Below are 16,377 nucleotides of genomic sequence, written 5' to 3'. Positions count from 1 at the left end.
TTCACTCATTCAAACTCTTCCACTCCTACCCTTCCCTTTAACTCCCCATCCGCTTTGTACCCTCCCACATGATGTGCTCAGTTCAACGACACCGCAGCAACTGTGGGATGCTTCAATAACCTGGTGCAGGCGAATGTGCGTAACAAGAGGGAGCTCAAAAAGTCTGTGCAGATGATGACCGCAAAGGGTGTGACCAATTACACCGCCGGTCTGCAATACGCCTTCAACCAGCTGCTTGATGTGAGGACACGATCGATGAGCTACAGATAAGTTTGGTCTCTTGACCTTGTAGAGGTTGGGCGCCATCGTTACAGGTCTCGTGGTAAATTGGTAATACACCAAGCATACTCATTGTTCTGGGTCTTACGACCGACCACTGGTTTGCATCACCACTAGAAATCTGTCATAGACCGGTGAATTGTGAGGATTTCCGTTCGCATTGCTTCATGGTGAGTGAAGTGGTTCGGTGACGTTTGTTGGCAGTGCCAACATCAAATCTATGATGTGTTAACAGTGCTTTCATTGAACCTCCTAAAGAGGTCAAGGGATGTCGTTCAAAAGCACAGTTGTCTAAATGGTAAAAATGTGTCTGCATTTCTCTGGTGGGTTTTGTACCGTTCTGTCCCACAGGACATCGTGCTGGAACAAAACCTTTGCTCTCACCATCTGTGTCGAGACGAGTTGTAATTATCTTAATAACACATTCTGCTAATGTGTGCATCTCTTTTTAAAATGCTCTTTGGGATACTCCATACGTGACAAGTACCATTGTCTAAGAAAATATGTGCTGTCTAGCTACTTGTCCACTTTGATTGGACACATCCACCCGAGCCCACTGTCTGAGTATTCCTGCCCTAAAATATGCTCCAGGTTTTTGAAGTACCGTACACATTGTGGTTATGAAGATGTTCTTTTGAGTCCGCAGATATGCGGAGTTGGATGGTGATTAAGGTTGGCATTGTGTACAGACAGGTGTAAGATGATGCGTCTATCAAAGGTTTCTACAGGTCTCTGACGATGCTGAACCTCCATTGCAGACGAAAGACATCTCCCGAGCGAACTGCAACAAAATGATCATGCTGTTCACAGACGGTGGTGAAGATCGAGCACGGCAGGTGTTCAAGAACAACAATACGACGGTAAATGTGATTGGAATACAATCAGAGAGGATGATTCTACCTGTTGCATTCTCTCGAATTGAATTCTCCATTATTTTATACTCTGTTCATGTAATAATAATAAAAATCTCTGCAAGACCGAGGCCCAGGGAGGTAGCAAGAATTGTGTTCTTGTGTTTCTCAGATATTGATCAGATATTGATCAATATCTCAGATATTGTGTTTCTCAGATAGCCATTATGACTGCATGGAAAGAATTAACAAACTTGTGCTACTTAGCTTTCTCCTTCTCACGACCCTCCGTCTCTGTCTCGTCTCTCTCTGTCTCGTCTCTCTCTGTTCTGTCTCTCTCTCTCTCTCTGTCACATCTCTCTCTGTCTTGTCTCTCTCTGTCTTGTCTCTCTCTGTTTAGTCTCTCTCTGTTTCGTCTCTCTCTGTTTCGTCTCTCTCTGTCTCGTCTCTCTCTGTCTCGTCTCTCTCTGTCTCGTCTCTCTCTGTCTCGTCTCTCTGTCTCGTCTCGTCTCGTCTCGTCTCGTCTCTCTCTCTCTCTCTCTCTCTCTCTCTCTCTCTCTCTGTCTCTATGTCTCTATGTCTCTCTGTCTCTCTGTCTCTCTCTGTCTCTCTCTGTCTCGTCTCTCTCTCTGTTTCGTCTCTCTCTCATTCTCGTCTCTCTCTGTCTCGTCTCTCTCTGTCTCGTCTCTCTCTGTCTCGTCTGTCTCTGTCTCGTCTGTCTCTGTCTCGTCTCTCTCTGTTTCGTCTCTCTCTGTTTCGTCTTTCTCTGTCTCGTCTCTCTCTGTCTCGTCTCTCTCTGTCTCGTCTCTCTCTGTCTCGTCTCTCTCTCTGTCTCGTCTCTCTCTGTGTCGTCTGTCTCTGTGTCTCGCTCTCTGTTTCGTCTCTCTCTGTTTCGTCTGTCTCTGTCTCGTCTCTCTCTGTTTCGTCTCTCTCTGTTTCGTCATTCTCTGTCTCGTCTCTCTCTGTCTCGTCTCTCTCTGTTTTGTCATTCTCTGTTTTGTCATTCTCTGGCTCGTCATTCTCTGTCTCGTCATTCTCTGTCTTGTCTCTCTCTGGCTCGTCTCTCTCTGTTTTGTCATTCTCTGGCTCGTCATTCTCTATCTCGTCATTCTCTGTCTCGTCTCTCTCTGTCTCGTCTCTCTCTGTCTCGTCGTTCTCTGGCTCGTCTCTCTCTGGCTCGTCGTTCTCTGGCTCGTCGTTCTCTGGCTCGTCGTTCTCTGCCTCGTCGTTCTCTGACTCGTCGTTCTCTGGCTCGTCGTTCTCTGGCTCGTCGTTCTCTGGCTCGTCGTTCTCTGGCTCGTCGTTCTCTGGCTCATCGTTCTCTGGCTCGTCGTTCTCTGCCTCGTCGTTCTCTGGCTCGTCGTTCTCTGACTCGTCGTTCTCTGGCTCGTCGTTCTCTGTCTCGTCATTCTCTGTCTCGTCATTCTCTGTCTCGTCATTCTCTGTCTCGTCATTCTCTGTCTCGTCATTCTCTGTCTCATCTCTCGCTGTCTCATCTCTCGCTGTCTCATCTTTCTCTTCTCTCGACTCTCCTCTCTCTTTCTACTCTCCTCTCCATTACTTTCCCCTCTCGACTCTCCCCTCTCTCTACTCTCCCCTATCTAATCTCCTCTCTCTACTCTCCTCTCTTACTCTCCTCTCGCTACTCTCCTCTCGCTACTCTCCTCTCTCTACTCTCCTCTCGCTACTCTCCTCTCTCTACTCTCCTCTCTCTCTCTCTAGTCTCCTCTCTCTACTCTCCTCTCTCTACTCTCCTCTCGCTACTCTCCTCTCTCTACTCTCCTCCCTCTCTCTCTCTCTCTGTAGTCTCCTCTCACTACTTGTCCTCTTTTGCTGTTGTTATTGCGCAATGACATCATGGGTACAGAAACACACCGGAGCTAAATAGTGGGATGAAATTGTCAAAAAGTGCAATAGACTTTTGTGACACATAGCTGTGATAATTTTTGTTTTTTGTTTGCCCTGAAGTATACACAATTGAGGCCCCAATGACTTCCATCATGAAGGCCATGTATGATCGTGATTATTTTGTTTTTTTATTGGGTCCAGTTTATTTAGTTCCACAATAGCGACTAATGTTTCATAACATTGTGAAAAACACTCAAAAATCGTTTAATAGTAGATGTTTAAGCTCAGGGCACTGTAGGTGTTCACCCACCCACACCTGTTTATTTACTGTCATTTAAACACGAGCTTATTGCCAGGCTGTGCCTGTTCGAGTAATGTCCATGTGGGCATCGTGCCCATGAAACGCAGGTCCGAGTTTTCACTTTCTCCGTGGGACAACACAACTACGACATTTCACCAATTCAGTGGATGGCATGCAACAACAAAGGTGAGATGTGCTTTCCCACACCACCTCAAAGGGTTAAAATCCTCCAACAGCCAAACGTCCTGTGAATGTCTATTAAGAGCTGCACTTATTTGAAATGTATCCTTTGATGTCACCTTTGTTTTATAGCCTTTTGTTACGGGGAACTGCCACACAGATTTATGAATGTAATATTAAGTACCGGTTTGTTTATTGTCCACTTCCACGTTTTAATATGAATGCAATTTATTTTTTCTTTTTCAATTCTGTTTTAAATTGGGAGTTCTCTTGATTTATAATGGTGGTGGCACTCCTGTAAATTGGTAGTGCCTACATGTGTGTTCTGGGCCAACAATCAATTTCTCCTTGCAGGATACTTCTTTGAAATACCCTCCATCGGGGCTATTCGATTAAACACGCAGGTACGCTGTCGAACAAAATTTTCAGTAACATGTGTGCCTTCCGTAGTTTGGAGGACATGTTATGAGCATGGTGAGACTCAATGACCTATGTGGAGGACATGTTATAAGCATGGTTAGACTCGATGACCTATGTGGAGGACATGTTATGAGCATGGTTAGACTCAATGACCTATGTGAAGGACATGTTATAAGCATGGTTAGACTCAATGACCTATGTGAAGGACATGTTATGAGCATGGTTAGACTCGATGATGTATGTGGAGGACATGTTATGAGCATGGTGAGACTCAATGACCAGACATGTTATGAGCATGGCAAGACTCAATGACCTATGTGGAGGCTATGCTTTAAGCATGGTGAGACTCAATGTTCTATGTGGAGGACATGTTATGAGCATGGTTAGACTCGATGAAGTATGTGGAGGACATGTTATGAGCATGGAGAGACTCAATGACCAGACATGTTATGAGCATGGCAAGACTCAATGACCTATGTGGAGGCTATGCTTTAAGCATGAAGAGACTCGATGACCTATGTGGAGGGCATGTTATGACCATGGAAAAATTGATTGATTAATATGGAGGCCATGTTTTTTCAAATTGTCGAATGCGGAATTAATTTGCAGTATTGCACTTCAACAGTGATGACAGATCTCTGGTAATTATATTCTTCCATAGGAGTACTTGGATGTATTAGGCCGTCCAATGGTGCTTGCTGGGTCTGGATACAAGCAAGTTCAATGGACTAATGTCTACAAAGATGCCTTGGTGAGTGAGATGATTGTGTACAGTGATGTTCCTTCTTCTTTACGAGACTTTCAGACTGGTTTTGGGACTTTCTGGATGATTCCTATTGCTCAGGAGCAAATGTGGGAGGGTTTTGGGGAATTACAGTGCATTCAGAAAGTATTCAGACCCCTTCACTTTTTTCACATTTTGTTATGTTGCAGCCTTATGCTGAAATCGTTTAAATTCATTTTTTCCCTCATCAATCTAGACTCAATACCCCATAATGACAAAGAGAAAACAGGATTTTAGAAAGTTTTGCAAATTTATTAAAAAGAAAAAACTGAAATATCACATTGACATAAGTATTCATACCCTTTGCTATGACACTTGAAATTTAGCGCAGGTGCCTCCCATTTCTCTTGATCATCTTTGAGATGTTTCTACACCTTGATTGGAGTCCACCTGTGGTAAATTCAATTGATTGGACATGATTTGGAAAGGCACACACCTGTCTACGTAAGGTCTCACAGCTGACAATGCATATCAGAGCAAAAAACCAAGCCATGAGGTCGAAGAAACTGCCTGCAGAGCTCAGAGACAGGATTGTGTCGAGGCGAGGAAGCCTACAAAAAAATCTCTGCTTTATTGAAGGTTCCCAAGAGCACAGTGGCCTCCATAATTCTTAAATGGAAGAAGTTTGGAACAACCAGGACTCTTCCTAGAGCTGGCCGCCCGGCCAAACTGAGCAATCGGGGGAGAAGGGCCTTGGTAAGAGAGGTGACCAAGAACCCGATGGTCACTCTGGCTGAGCTCCAGACATCCTGTGTGGAGATGAGAGAAACTTCCAGAAGGACAACCATCACTGCAACACTCCACCGATCTGGGCTTTAGGGCAGAGTGGCCAGACGGAAGCCTCTCCTCAGTGAAAGACACATGAAAGCCCGCTTGGAGTTTGCAAAAAAGCACCTGAAGGACTCTCAGACTGTGAGAAACAAGATTCTGTGGTCTGATGAAACCAAGATTGAACTGTTTGGCTTCCGTCTGGCCACTCTGCCATAAAGCCCAGATCGGTGGAGTGTTGCAGTGATGGTTGTCCTTCTGGAAGTTTCTCCCATCCCCACACAGGATCTCTGGAGCTCAGCCAGAGTGACGATCGGGTTCTTGGTCACCTCTCTTACCAAGGCCCTTCTCCCCCGATTGCTCAGTTTGACCGTGCTGCCAGCTCTAGGAAGAGTCCTGGTTGTTCCAAACTTCTTCCATTTAAGAATTATGGAGGCCACTGTGCTCTTGGGAACCTTCAATAAAGCAGAGATTTTTTTGTAGGCTTCCTCGCCTCGACACAATCCTGTCTCTGAGCTCTGCAGGCAGTTTCTTCGACCTCATGGCTTGGTTTATGCTCTGATATGCATTGTCAGCTGTGAGACCTTACGTAGACAGGTGTGTGCCTTTCCAAATCATGTCCAATCAATTGAATTTACCACAGGTGGACTCCAATCAAGGTGTAGAAACATCTCAAAAATGATCAAGAGAAATGGGAGGCACCTGAGCTAAATATCAAGTGGCATAGCAAAGGGTATGAATACTTATGTCAATGTGATATTTCAGTTTTTTCTTTTTAATAAATTTGCAAAACTTTCTAAAATCCTGTTTTCTCTTTGTCATTATGGAGTATTGAGTGTAGATTGATGAGGGAAAAAATGAATTTAAACGATTTCAGCATAAGGCTGCAACATAACAAAATGTGAAAAAGGTGAAGGGGTCTGAATACTTTCTGTATGCACTGTATATAGAGTTCATATGATTGGTAACAGATAATGCCAAACAATATAGGATTTTTAGCCCATGCCCTGTACAGCAGGAGATGGGGTTTTGTAATCACTTCTGTGTGTGAGTGTGTGTGTGTGTGTGTGTGTGTGTGTGTGTGTGTGTGTTTGTGTTTTTTTTTGTGTGCGAGTCTGTCTGTCCGGGCCATAACTTTTTTATCATATGAGTTTTGTTATAAAATTTTCACCAAAGCTTCATTGTGATAATACGGAGAAGGAAAATTATTAATTTTGTCAAAAGGTCAAAGGTCAACATCACATAAAATCATCAATTTTCATCCAATCGACCTGAAATTTCAATTTACCATTTGAGTTTTGTCATCAAAAGTTCAACAAAGCTTTATTATGAGAATATGGAGAAGGCAAATTAATAATTTGGTCAAAAGGTTAAAGGTCAGTGTCACATAAAATTGTCAATTTTCATTCGATTGACCTGAAATTTAAAGAATTTGCATATCGGGTCACTTAATTGGTTTACTAATCAAAACGTAGAAGTCGATTGTTTTTTGAATATCAAAAGGTCAAGGTTGCATAAAATCTTAAATTTTTGTCCAATTCACCTGAAATTTAAAGAATTTGCATATTTGATCACATAATTGGTTCACCAATCAAAAGCGAGAAGCTGATTTTTTTTTGTAGATCTAAAACTCCAAGGTGAAGGCTGCATAATATCTTCAATTTTAATTTGTTTGTTTTTTTTTCAAACTGTTTTTGTTATTTTGAGCATGCGGAATAAGATGAAGACATCTGAATGCAAACGGACGGGGATGGACTTTGCATTTTCAGATGCTTTCTGTTTTTATTTTGTTTTATAATGGAGGGGCCTTCTTATGGGGGAAAATATGCCCCTCCAGATATAATGCGTTTTCACATTTACACCATGTGAGGAAGCGGTATATTCTGGATGACGATCTCAAGCACCGTCTCTGTCCTATCTACCGTGATTCCCCTCATGTGTACCACGGTGCCCGTCCTGTCTACCATGGTCCCCGTACAGTCTACCATGGTCCCCGTACAGTCTACCACGGTCCCCGTCCTGTCTACCACGGTCCCCGTACAGTCTGCCACGGTCCCCGTACAGTCTGCCACGGTCCCCGTACAGTCTGCCACGGTCCCCGTACAGTCTACCATGGTCCCCGTACAGTCTACCATGGTCCCCGTACAGTCTACCATGGTCCCCGTACAGTCTACCATGGTCCCCGTACAGTCTACCATGGTCCCCGTACAGTCTACCATGGTCCCCGTACAGTCTACCATGGTCCCCGTACAGTCTACCACGGTCCACGTGCAGTCTACCACGGTCCCCGTACAGTCTACCACGGTCCCCGTACAGTCTACCACGGTCCCCGTACAGTCCACCATGGTCCCCGTACAGTCCACCATGGTCCCCGTACAGTCTACCACGGTCCTCGTACAGTCTACCACGGTCCCCGTACAGTCTACCACGGTCCCCGTACAGTCTACCATGGTCCCTGTACAGTCTACCATGGTCCCCGTACAGTCTACCATGGTCCTCGTACAGTCTACCACGGTCCCCGTACAGTCTACCACGGTCCCCGTCCTGTCTACCACGGTCCCCGTCCTGTCTACCACGGTCCCCGTCCTGTCTACCATGGTCCACGTCCTGTCTACCACGGTCCCCGTCCAGTCTACCATGGTCCCCGTCCTACCTCGCACCCTGATTCCTGCCTACACGCCCTCCGTCCCGTCTATCATTCCCTCCGTCCTGTCTACCGCAATCTTCGTCATCCTGGGTGTTAGAACAAGATCAGTGAGTCGGAATGTCCCTTTAAAAATGGTTGCTCTCTCTGTACCTCACAGGGCCTGGGCCTTGTTATTACCGGAACATTGCCAGTCTTCAACTTGTCCAAAGAAGGCGGAAAGCAGGTAAAAAAAAACATTTTTCGTTCTCTCTTTTTGTCCTCATCATGTCGAATGTGGTTCTGCAATATAATCAGGCTTTGTGGGGCATCCAGTTGGATTTAAAAGGTGGTTTAGTGTCCCGTGAGCTTTGAATGCTAACCTGATGAGTGATGTCTCAAACAGAGAAGGCCCTCACAAGCCTAATTTGTGGTTGTACTGTGTGTGTCCTGTAGCTGTAGTTATTGTTTTATTGTTTATGGTTGTTGTACATTGAATGGTAGTCGGAGCTGGAGCCCAGTTTTCGTCCCTCGTTCTCTACCAGTTCACACTGTGCGTCTGTTGCGTTGTCTGTTCTTTTCCAGAACCAGCTAATCCTCGGAGTAATGGGCGTCGATGTCTCTCTGGACGAAGTGAAAAGGCTGACTCCGCAGTTCAGGGTAAGACGTCTCGCATGGACCTGTCTGACCTCTCACCTTTACATGATGTTGTGGAAAACCATTCAGGTCCGCACAACTTTTAGTCCAACGGTTTGGTTTAATTGCATTTAGATCATCACATCATTCCTGTAAGTAGAAATACACAATAAGCATACGATGCGACATCTCATAAAGCCATTCATATCAGTCAATGCAAGCAAGCTAGATATTCTATAAAGGCGTACCATTAACGAGGCTACCGATGTAACATGTCACAAGGGAGAAGTCTCGGAGCACTGACACAGCAACGGGTCTTATAGTCACGCCCCTAGTGGGGACAACAATGACAGCGAGCAGCGAGCATCCCCACCCGGGTTCAGTACGGATACGATTTCACTACATTCACCCCCCGTCAGAATTATACGGCCGCGTGGCTAAAAGCGAGTGAGCGTCAGCATGGGCGCGGAGTATTAGTCGGCCCAACCGTAGCGGGCCGGGCGGCGAATTTCTCTGCCAGCACGCGTTCGAAATTCCCCGGGTACGGCGTCTCGTAACCCTGTATCCCCGGTGTCAGAGGCGTCAACAGGGTCGGGTGATGAAGGGGGTAACGCCAAGTCGTCGGACCCGGGCAGTCTCGACGGGGGGAGGGTCGGTGGACTGTCGGCGATGGGAGCGTCGGGAGAGGTCATAGTCTCATAGACGGGTTCGACTGGTTCGTCCGATTCCCTACTAAGGTCGTCGACCCCGCAAGGGGCAAGATGACGAACGGAGACAGTAGTCTCACGACCATCAGACGTCATCACACGAGCATGCTCAGGATTAGCCTGGAGAATCTGCACTTTGTCCACAAGGGGGTCGTACTTGCTCACGCGAACTGCCCGTTTAAGGTAGGCCGGCCCGGGCCCAGCGAGCCAACTGGGCAAAGACCGTATACACCCCGAGCTCCTGGGGTGGTGGAAAAGACGCTCGTGGGGAGTTTGGTTAGTTGCCGTACTCAGGAGTGCCCGGATTGAGTTCAACGCCGCAGGTAGCGACCAAGCCCATTTATCGAGGCCCCGGCCGTGGGTCCGGAGATGGAGCATGACGGCCCTCCAGATAATCCCGTTGAAGCGTTCGATCTGCCCATTAGCCTGGGGTCTATACGGCGTGGTGTAACTAGACGCAACGTTGTTTTGGAGCAGATAGCCGCGCACCTCCTGAGACAAGAAGACTGCACCCCGGTCGGTATGGACATAGGCCGGGTAACCGAACATTGAGAACAAGTTCTGTAAGCAACGCATCACCGTGGCAGCAGTCATGTCCGCGCACATATAAGCAAAGGGGAATCGTGAGTACTCATCAACGATAGTGAGCAGATAGCGAGAGCCGCTCGACACCGGCAAAGGGCCCTTGAAATCCATCGCCAAGCGTTCCCACGGGCGTGTAGCCTTCACCAGAGTCCCCATAGGGGGGTTATAGAAACGCGGTTTGATTTCCGCGCAGATAGCGCAGTCGCGACAGATACGGCGGATATCGTCAATCGAGTAAGGGAGATTCCCACTCCGCACGAAATGAGCGAAACGCGTTACGCCGGGATGGCCCGCAGTAGCATGCAGCACCCGTAGGCCCTCCAACGAGGTGATACCAGCACATGTAGTGGGGCGCGATAAGGCCTGGTTATCCTTCCCTGGGCGATATTTGATGGTGTAACAGAAGTCGGCGAGTTCGATACGCCAGCGAGTGATTTTCTCGTTCTTAATGCGCTGGGCGTGTAAGGTGTCGTACATGAACGCAACGCTTTGCTGGTCCGTGATGATTTGGAAGCTCCGCCCGAGTAGGTACGGGCGCCATCGCCGAATAGACTCGACGATCGCATACGCTTCCTTTTCAACGGACGAGTGCCGCCGCTCAGCGGAGGTAAGAGTCCGTGAAAAGAAAGCCACGGGACGTCCCCCTTGGGAGAGGGTCGCCGCGATGGCCTGATCCGAGGCGTCACTTTCGAGGACGAACGAGCCGCTCTCGTCAATGGTTGCTACGGCGGCTCGGGCGATGTCGGTCTTAAGTCCTTCAAAGGCCGTCAATGCGGCCGAACTCAGGGGAAAGGTGTCGCAGGCCACAAGGGGGCGAAGTTTCGCGGAGAAATTTTGCACCCATTTGGAGTAATGGGCGAACAGCCCAAGGGCGCGTTTCAGGGAAGCCCGATCGCAGGGAGGGGCCATGTCGAGCAAAGGTCGCAGACGTTCCTTATCCGGAGAGACAGAGCCATGGGTCACGGTGTACCCCAGAAGATCTATGGTGCGTAGGGAGTATCGGCACTTATCCTCGTTCATAGTTAAGTGATACCGTTGCGCGACCTCAAGGAAGCGCTTCAGATTAGCGTCATGGTGCCCTTGGTCATATCCACAAACCGTAAGGTTATCGAGGTAGACGAAAACATCGGTTAAGTGCTCCCGCGCAACGAGGTCATCCATGGCCCTCTGGAAACAAGCGACCCCGTTCGTCACCCCAAAGGGCAATCGTGTAAATTGGTACAACCGCTGCCCCGACTCGAAAGCGGTATAGATACGATCCGCCCTAGAGATAGGGATCTGGTGGTACGCACTACGGAGATCGAGAGTACTATAGACCGAATACTGGGACACCTGTTGCACTAGCGCGTCCATCCCCGGAAGGGGGTAGGCATCCAGCTGTGTAAAGCGGTTAATCGTTTGGGAATAGTCGATTACCATGCGTTTGCGATGGGCCTCACTGCGCACCACTAAGACCTGGGCACGCCACGGTGACCTACTAGGTTCTATGATGCCGTCTTTCAAGAGCTGAGTCGTTTCGTCCGCAATGAATTGCATGTCCGCGCGGGAGTAGCGTCTCGATTTTACCGCGACAGGGGTACAGTCGGAGGTTAGATTGGGGAACAGCGAAAGCGGACGGACGTCCATTTGCGCTAGGGCGCACACCGTTAGCGCGTCGTCCGCCCCCACAACAAGAGTGTCAGGCCCACCGAACTCCATTACCAGACGTCCATGCAGCTTAAGAAAATCGTGTCCTAGCAGAATATCAGCACATAATGCGGGTAAAACCATAAGGTGTACATCAGGGAAAACCCGTCCCTTTAGCACTAGTTTCAATCGGCATTCCCCTTTTGTGCTAAGCCGGAGTCCCTGGGATGCCATGAAGATCCGTCGTGTAGACCGCCCGATCCGCCATCCATGCCTGAGCACAAGTCGCTGGTCGATAAAACTATCCGTAGATCCGGTGTCCACCAAGGCCTGAACACAATGGCCCTCAACCATAAGGGGAATAAGGGCTTGAGCCAGGCCAGACGAGGCAGCTGGGAGCGGGACTGAGCCCCCCGAATGGGTCGGACCAGCCTCGCGGGTGGATCCTACACCAGCAGCAGTTTTGCGATCGTGGCCGGAGTCTGCGTTGACCATGGGGAATCCATTATCGTCATCAGAGGGCTTTCCCCAGCATTCCGGTGTTTCGCGATTCAAAATCCGATGAGAAAAGGCCTCAGTAGTATTTGACATCGCCTTTTGACACTCCTGGCAGATAAAGGCTTCCGTTGTAGCCGAAATCGCCTTTTTCGTTTGGTCGCTTTGACAAAAGGCTTCCGTAGTATTCGAAATCGCCTTTTTCGTTTGGTCGCTTTGACAAAAGGCTTCCGTAGTAGTATTCGAAATCGCCTTTTTCGTTTGGTCGCTTTGACAAAAGGCTTCCGTAGTATTCGAAAGCTGTTTCTTCCCTTGCGTGGCTCGAGGTTTGGCCAAGGACGCGGCCTTTGTCCCCGATGGAGAATGAGACGGTGGTGGCTTTCCGGTGGCGCCAGTCAAGGTTGTCTGAGCGCCCAGCGGGCCGCAGCGAGGGGCCCTCCCCTTCGAAGACGGGTAAGGCGCTGGGCTCGTGGGTTCTGCTACAAGCCCGTTCAAGGTTGCCGCGCCTGCGCGACCGCGGCTGCGCGAGTCGAAGGGCCGCGAGCCGCGTGCCGATTTCTTGCACACTTTCGCGTAATGTCCCTTTAGCGAGCACAAATGGCAAATAGCGTCACGTGCCGGACACACGACTCGGGCATGACGAGGCCCTCCACAAAAAAAACATGCGGCCCCGCGCAAGGCCTTGGGTCTGCTGGTCGTAACGGCAGCTGTCAGGGTAGGGTCATCCTCCGGAGCATCCCGGAGTTCAGCAGGCGGATCCACGTCCTCGTCAGTGGTCCTCTCCGGCCGGGCGTGTAGTGAGGTGCCCGCCAAAAGGCGCGTGCGATCATAGGCGTTCGATTGCATCCGCGCTTCAGTATACACCGTCGCTTGCTCAACCGCCGTAGCGAAGGTCAGGTCGGTCTTCTCCAAGAGTTTGAGACGTAGTTCCTGAGAGGAGACCCCTGCTATGAAGGCATCTAAAAGTCGATCATCTTTAGCCTGCTCGGGAGTCCGTGGCTGGGCGCTGTCCAGCATGAGCTGCCGGAGCTCCTGGGCGTAATGATCCATAGGCTCGTTGGGTTGCTGCCGTCGCGTCTGCAGCAAATAACGCGCATACACAGGGCTTTTTACTTTTATATAAAGCCGCTTGAGCTCCGCGACGGTAAGATCATACGTCGTGCATTGAGCGACCGCGTGGTAGACCCGGTAGTCGATTTTTGAGTGTAATATTGCCAGCTTCGCGGCAGGCGTCGGAGCGGTATCAGGCGCATTAAAGAGATGCTCCAGTTGCTTGAGCCAGTGCTTGAGTTGCAAGCCTCCGTCCGTGGCTTGTGGGTCGGCGCTGAAAATGGACACCGTCAACGTCTTGTTGCCAGCCATGTCAGCAGATCTTAAATGCAATTAAGTGTTGTGGAAAACCATTCAGGTCCGCACAACTTTTAGTCCAACGGTTTGGTTTAATTGCATTTAGATCATCACATCATTCCTGTAAGTAGAAATACACAATAAGCATACGATGCGACATCTCATAAAGCCATTCATATCAGTCAATGCAAGCAAGCTAGATATTCTATAAAGGCGTACCATTAACGAGGCTACCGATGTAACATGTCACAAGGGAGAAGTCTCGGAGCACTGACACAGCAACGGGTCTTATAGTCACGCCCCTAGTGGGGACAACAATGACAGCGAGCAGCGAGCATCCCCACCCGGGTTCAGTACGGATACGATTTCACTACACATGATATTCACGGTAATGGTCCCGCTGCAGTCTCTCGATACCACATCTCCATTGTACAATGAGGACCAAAACACACCACTCATCCACCATCGGTCACAGTGTGATTCAGACATGTCCATGGTGTGTTGTTGCTGCTGTATTGTGAATATTATTATACATGTGAGAGCACTCACAACTATCTTGGTGGAATTTTGCATCTATGAGGCACAAGGGAAATAGAGTACCGGACAGTGTGAGATGCTTTGATTTTACGCAATCTGAGCACTTGTGTGAAGAAACGTCTTTGTGAAATTATTTATTTTTTGCACACATCATTGGATTCTCAAAGAAGCTCTCCAATGGTATGACTTTGTAAAGTGACAAGGGTCTGTTGTAGCGCAGCTGGCTTGCTCTTCTCTTGAATGCTAAAGCAGGCATGCTCTTGGGCGCTGAGGCGGTGCCCTCTTGGGTGCTGAGGCAGGCATTGTCTTAGGCATTGGGGCGGGTTACCTCTTGGGCGCTGAGGCAGACGCGCTCTTGGGCGCTGAGACAGACGCGCTCTTGGGCACTTAATCGGGCATGCTCTTGGGCACTGAATTGGGCATGCGCTTGGGCATTGAATTGGACAAAATTGGGAGCTAAGGCAGGCGCGGTCTTGGGCACTGAGGCGGTGCCCTCTTGGGTGCTAATGCAGGCACAGCACAGTCTTGGACCCTGAGGCAGGTGCGCTTTTGGGCGCTGAGGCAGACGCTCTCTTGGGCGCTGAGGCAGACGCGCTCTTGGGTGCTTAATCGGGCACGCGCTTGGGCACTGAATTGGGCATGCTCTTGGGCATTGAATCGGGCACACTCTTGGGCATTGAATTAGACACACACATGGATGCTGGGTGGCACACTCTTGGGAGCTAAGGCAGGCATGGTCTTGGGCACTGAGGCGGTGCCCTCTTGGGTGCTAATGCAGGCACAGCACAGTCTTGGACGCTGAGGCGGGTGCGCTCTTGGGCGCTGAGCAGGCGCGCTCTTGGGCGCTGAGGCAGACGCGCTCTTGGGTGCTTAATCGGGCATGCTCTTGGGCGCTGAGGCGGGTGCGCTCTTGGGCGCTGAGCAGGCGTGCTCTTGAGCGCTTAATCGGGCACGCTCTTGGGCGCTGAGCAGGCGTGCTCTTGGGCGCTTAATCGGGCACGCTCTTGGGCGCTTAATCGGGCACGCTCTTGGGCGCTGAGCAGGCGCGCCCTTGGGTGTTTAATCGGGCATGCTCTTGGGCGCTGAGGCGGGTGCGCTCTTGGGCGCTTAGCAGACGCGCTCCTGGGCGCTTAATCGGGCATGCTCTTGGGCGCTGAGGCGGGTGCGCTCTTGGGCCCTGAGCAGGCGCGCTCTTGGACGTTGAGGCAGGCGTGCTCTTGGGCGCTGAAGTGGGCGCGCTCTTGGACGCTGAGGCGGGCGCGTTCTTGGGTCCTCAGGCAGCATGGTCTTGGGTGCTCATATGGTCATTTCTTTGGCACTGCGGTGCTACTTTCTTGGGTGCTGAGGTGGCACGCTCTTTGGCGCTGAGGTGGCACGCTCTTTGGCGCTGAGGTGGCACGCTCTTTGGCGCTGAGGTGGCACGCTCTTTGGCGCTGAGGTGGCACGCTCTTTGGCGCTGAGGTGGCATGCTCTTTGGTGCTGAGGTGGCACGCTCTTTGGCGCTGAGGTGGCACGCTCTTTGGTGCTGAGGTGGCACGCTCTTTGGCGCTGAGGTGGCACACTCTTTGGCGCTGAGGTGGCACGCTCTTGGGCGCTGAGGTGGCATGCTCTTGGGCGCTGAGGTGGCATGCTCTTGGGCGCTGAGGTGGCACGCTCTTGGGCGCTGCGGTGGCACGCTCTTGGGCGCTGAGGTGGCACGCTCTTGGGCGCTGAGGTGGCACGCTCTTGGGCGCTGAGACAGACGCGCTCTTGGGCACTTAATTGGGCGCGCTCTTGGGCGCTTAATCGGGCACGCTCTTGGGCGCTGAGGCGGGTGCGCTCTTGGGCACTTAATCGGGCATGCTCTTGGGCGCTGAGGCGGGTGCGCTCTTGGGCACTTAATCGGGCATGCTCTTGGGCGCTGAGGCGGGTGCGCTCTTGGGCACTTAATCGGGCATGCTCTTGGGCGCTGAGGCGGGTGCGCTCTTGGGTGCTTAATCGGGCATGCTCTTGGGCGCTGAGGCGGGTGCGCTCTTGGGTGCTGAGCAGGCGTGCTCTTGGACGTTGAGGCAGGCGTGCTCTTGGGCACTGAAGTGGGCGCGCTCTTGGACGCTGAGGCGGGCGCGTTCTTGGGTCCTCAGGCAGCATGGTCTTGGGTGCTGATATGGTCATTTATTTGGCACTGAGGTGCTACTTTCTTGGGTGCTGAGGTGCTACTTTCTTGGGTGCTGAGGTGGCACGCTCTTTGGCGCTGAGGTGGCACGCTCTTTGGCACTGAGGTGGCACGCTCTTTGGCGCTGAGGTGGCACGCTCTTTGGCGCTGAGGTGGCACGCTCTTTGGCGCTGAGGTGGCACGCACTTTTCGCGCTGAGGTGGCACGCTCTTTGGCGCTGAGGTGGCACGGTCTTTTC

The 16,377-nt window shown here is 50.5% G+C and overlaps 1 protein-coding gene across 4 annotated transcripts in view; it reads left to right on the top strand.

Annotated features, from left to right (window-relative positions):
- Positions 1-16,377, top strand: part of CACNA2D2 (calcium voltage-gated channel auxiliary subunit alpha2delta 2) — a 337,069-nt gene that overhangs the window by 223,413 nt on the left and 97,279 nt on the right. For all 4 annotated transcript variants that reach the window (XM_078776839.1, XM_068114187.2, XM_068114186.2 and 1 more), the window contains 7 exons: positions 82-240; positions 1,038-1,139; positions 3,387-3,465; positions 3,814-3,863; positions 4,541-4,630; positions 8,236-8,301; positions 8,640-8,714. In XM_078776839.1, coding sequence (XP_078632965.1) covers positions 82-240; positions 1,038-1,139; positions 3,387-3,465; positions 3,814-3,863; positions 4,541-4,630; positions 8,236-8,301; positions 8,640-8,714 — 621 coding nt within the window. The remainder of the gene's footprint in view (positions 1-81; positions 241-1,037; positions 1,140-3,386; positions 3,466-3,813; positions 3,864-4,540; positions 4,631-8,235; positions 8,302-8,639; positions 8,715-16,377) is intronic.

This window comes from Myxine glutinosa, chromosome 4 (genome assembly GCF_964187855.1).
Source record: "Myxine glutinosa chromosome 4, kmMyxGlut1.1, whole genome shotgun sequence".
NCBI classification, from domain to species: Eukaryota; Metazoa; Chordata; class Myxini; order Myxiniformes; family Myxinidae; genus Myxine; species Myxine glutinosa.
This window is presented reverse-complemented; position numbering and strand designations above follow the sequence as displayed.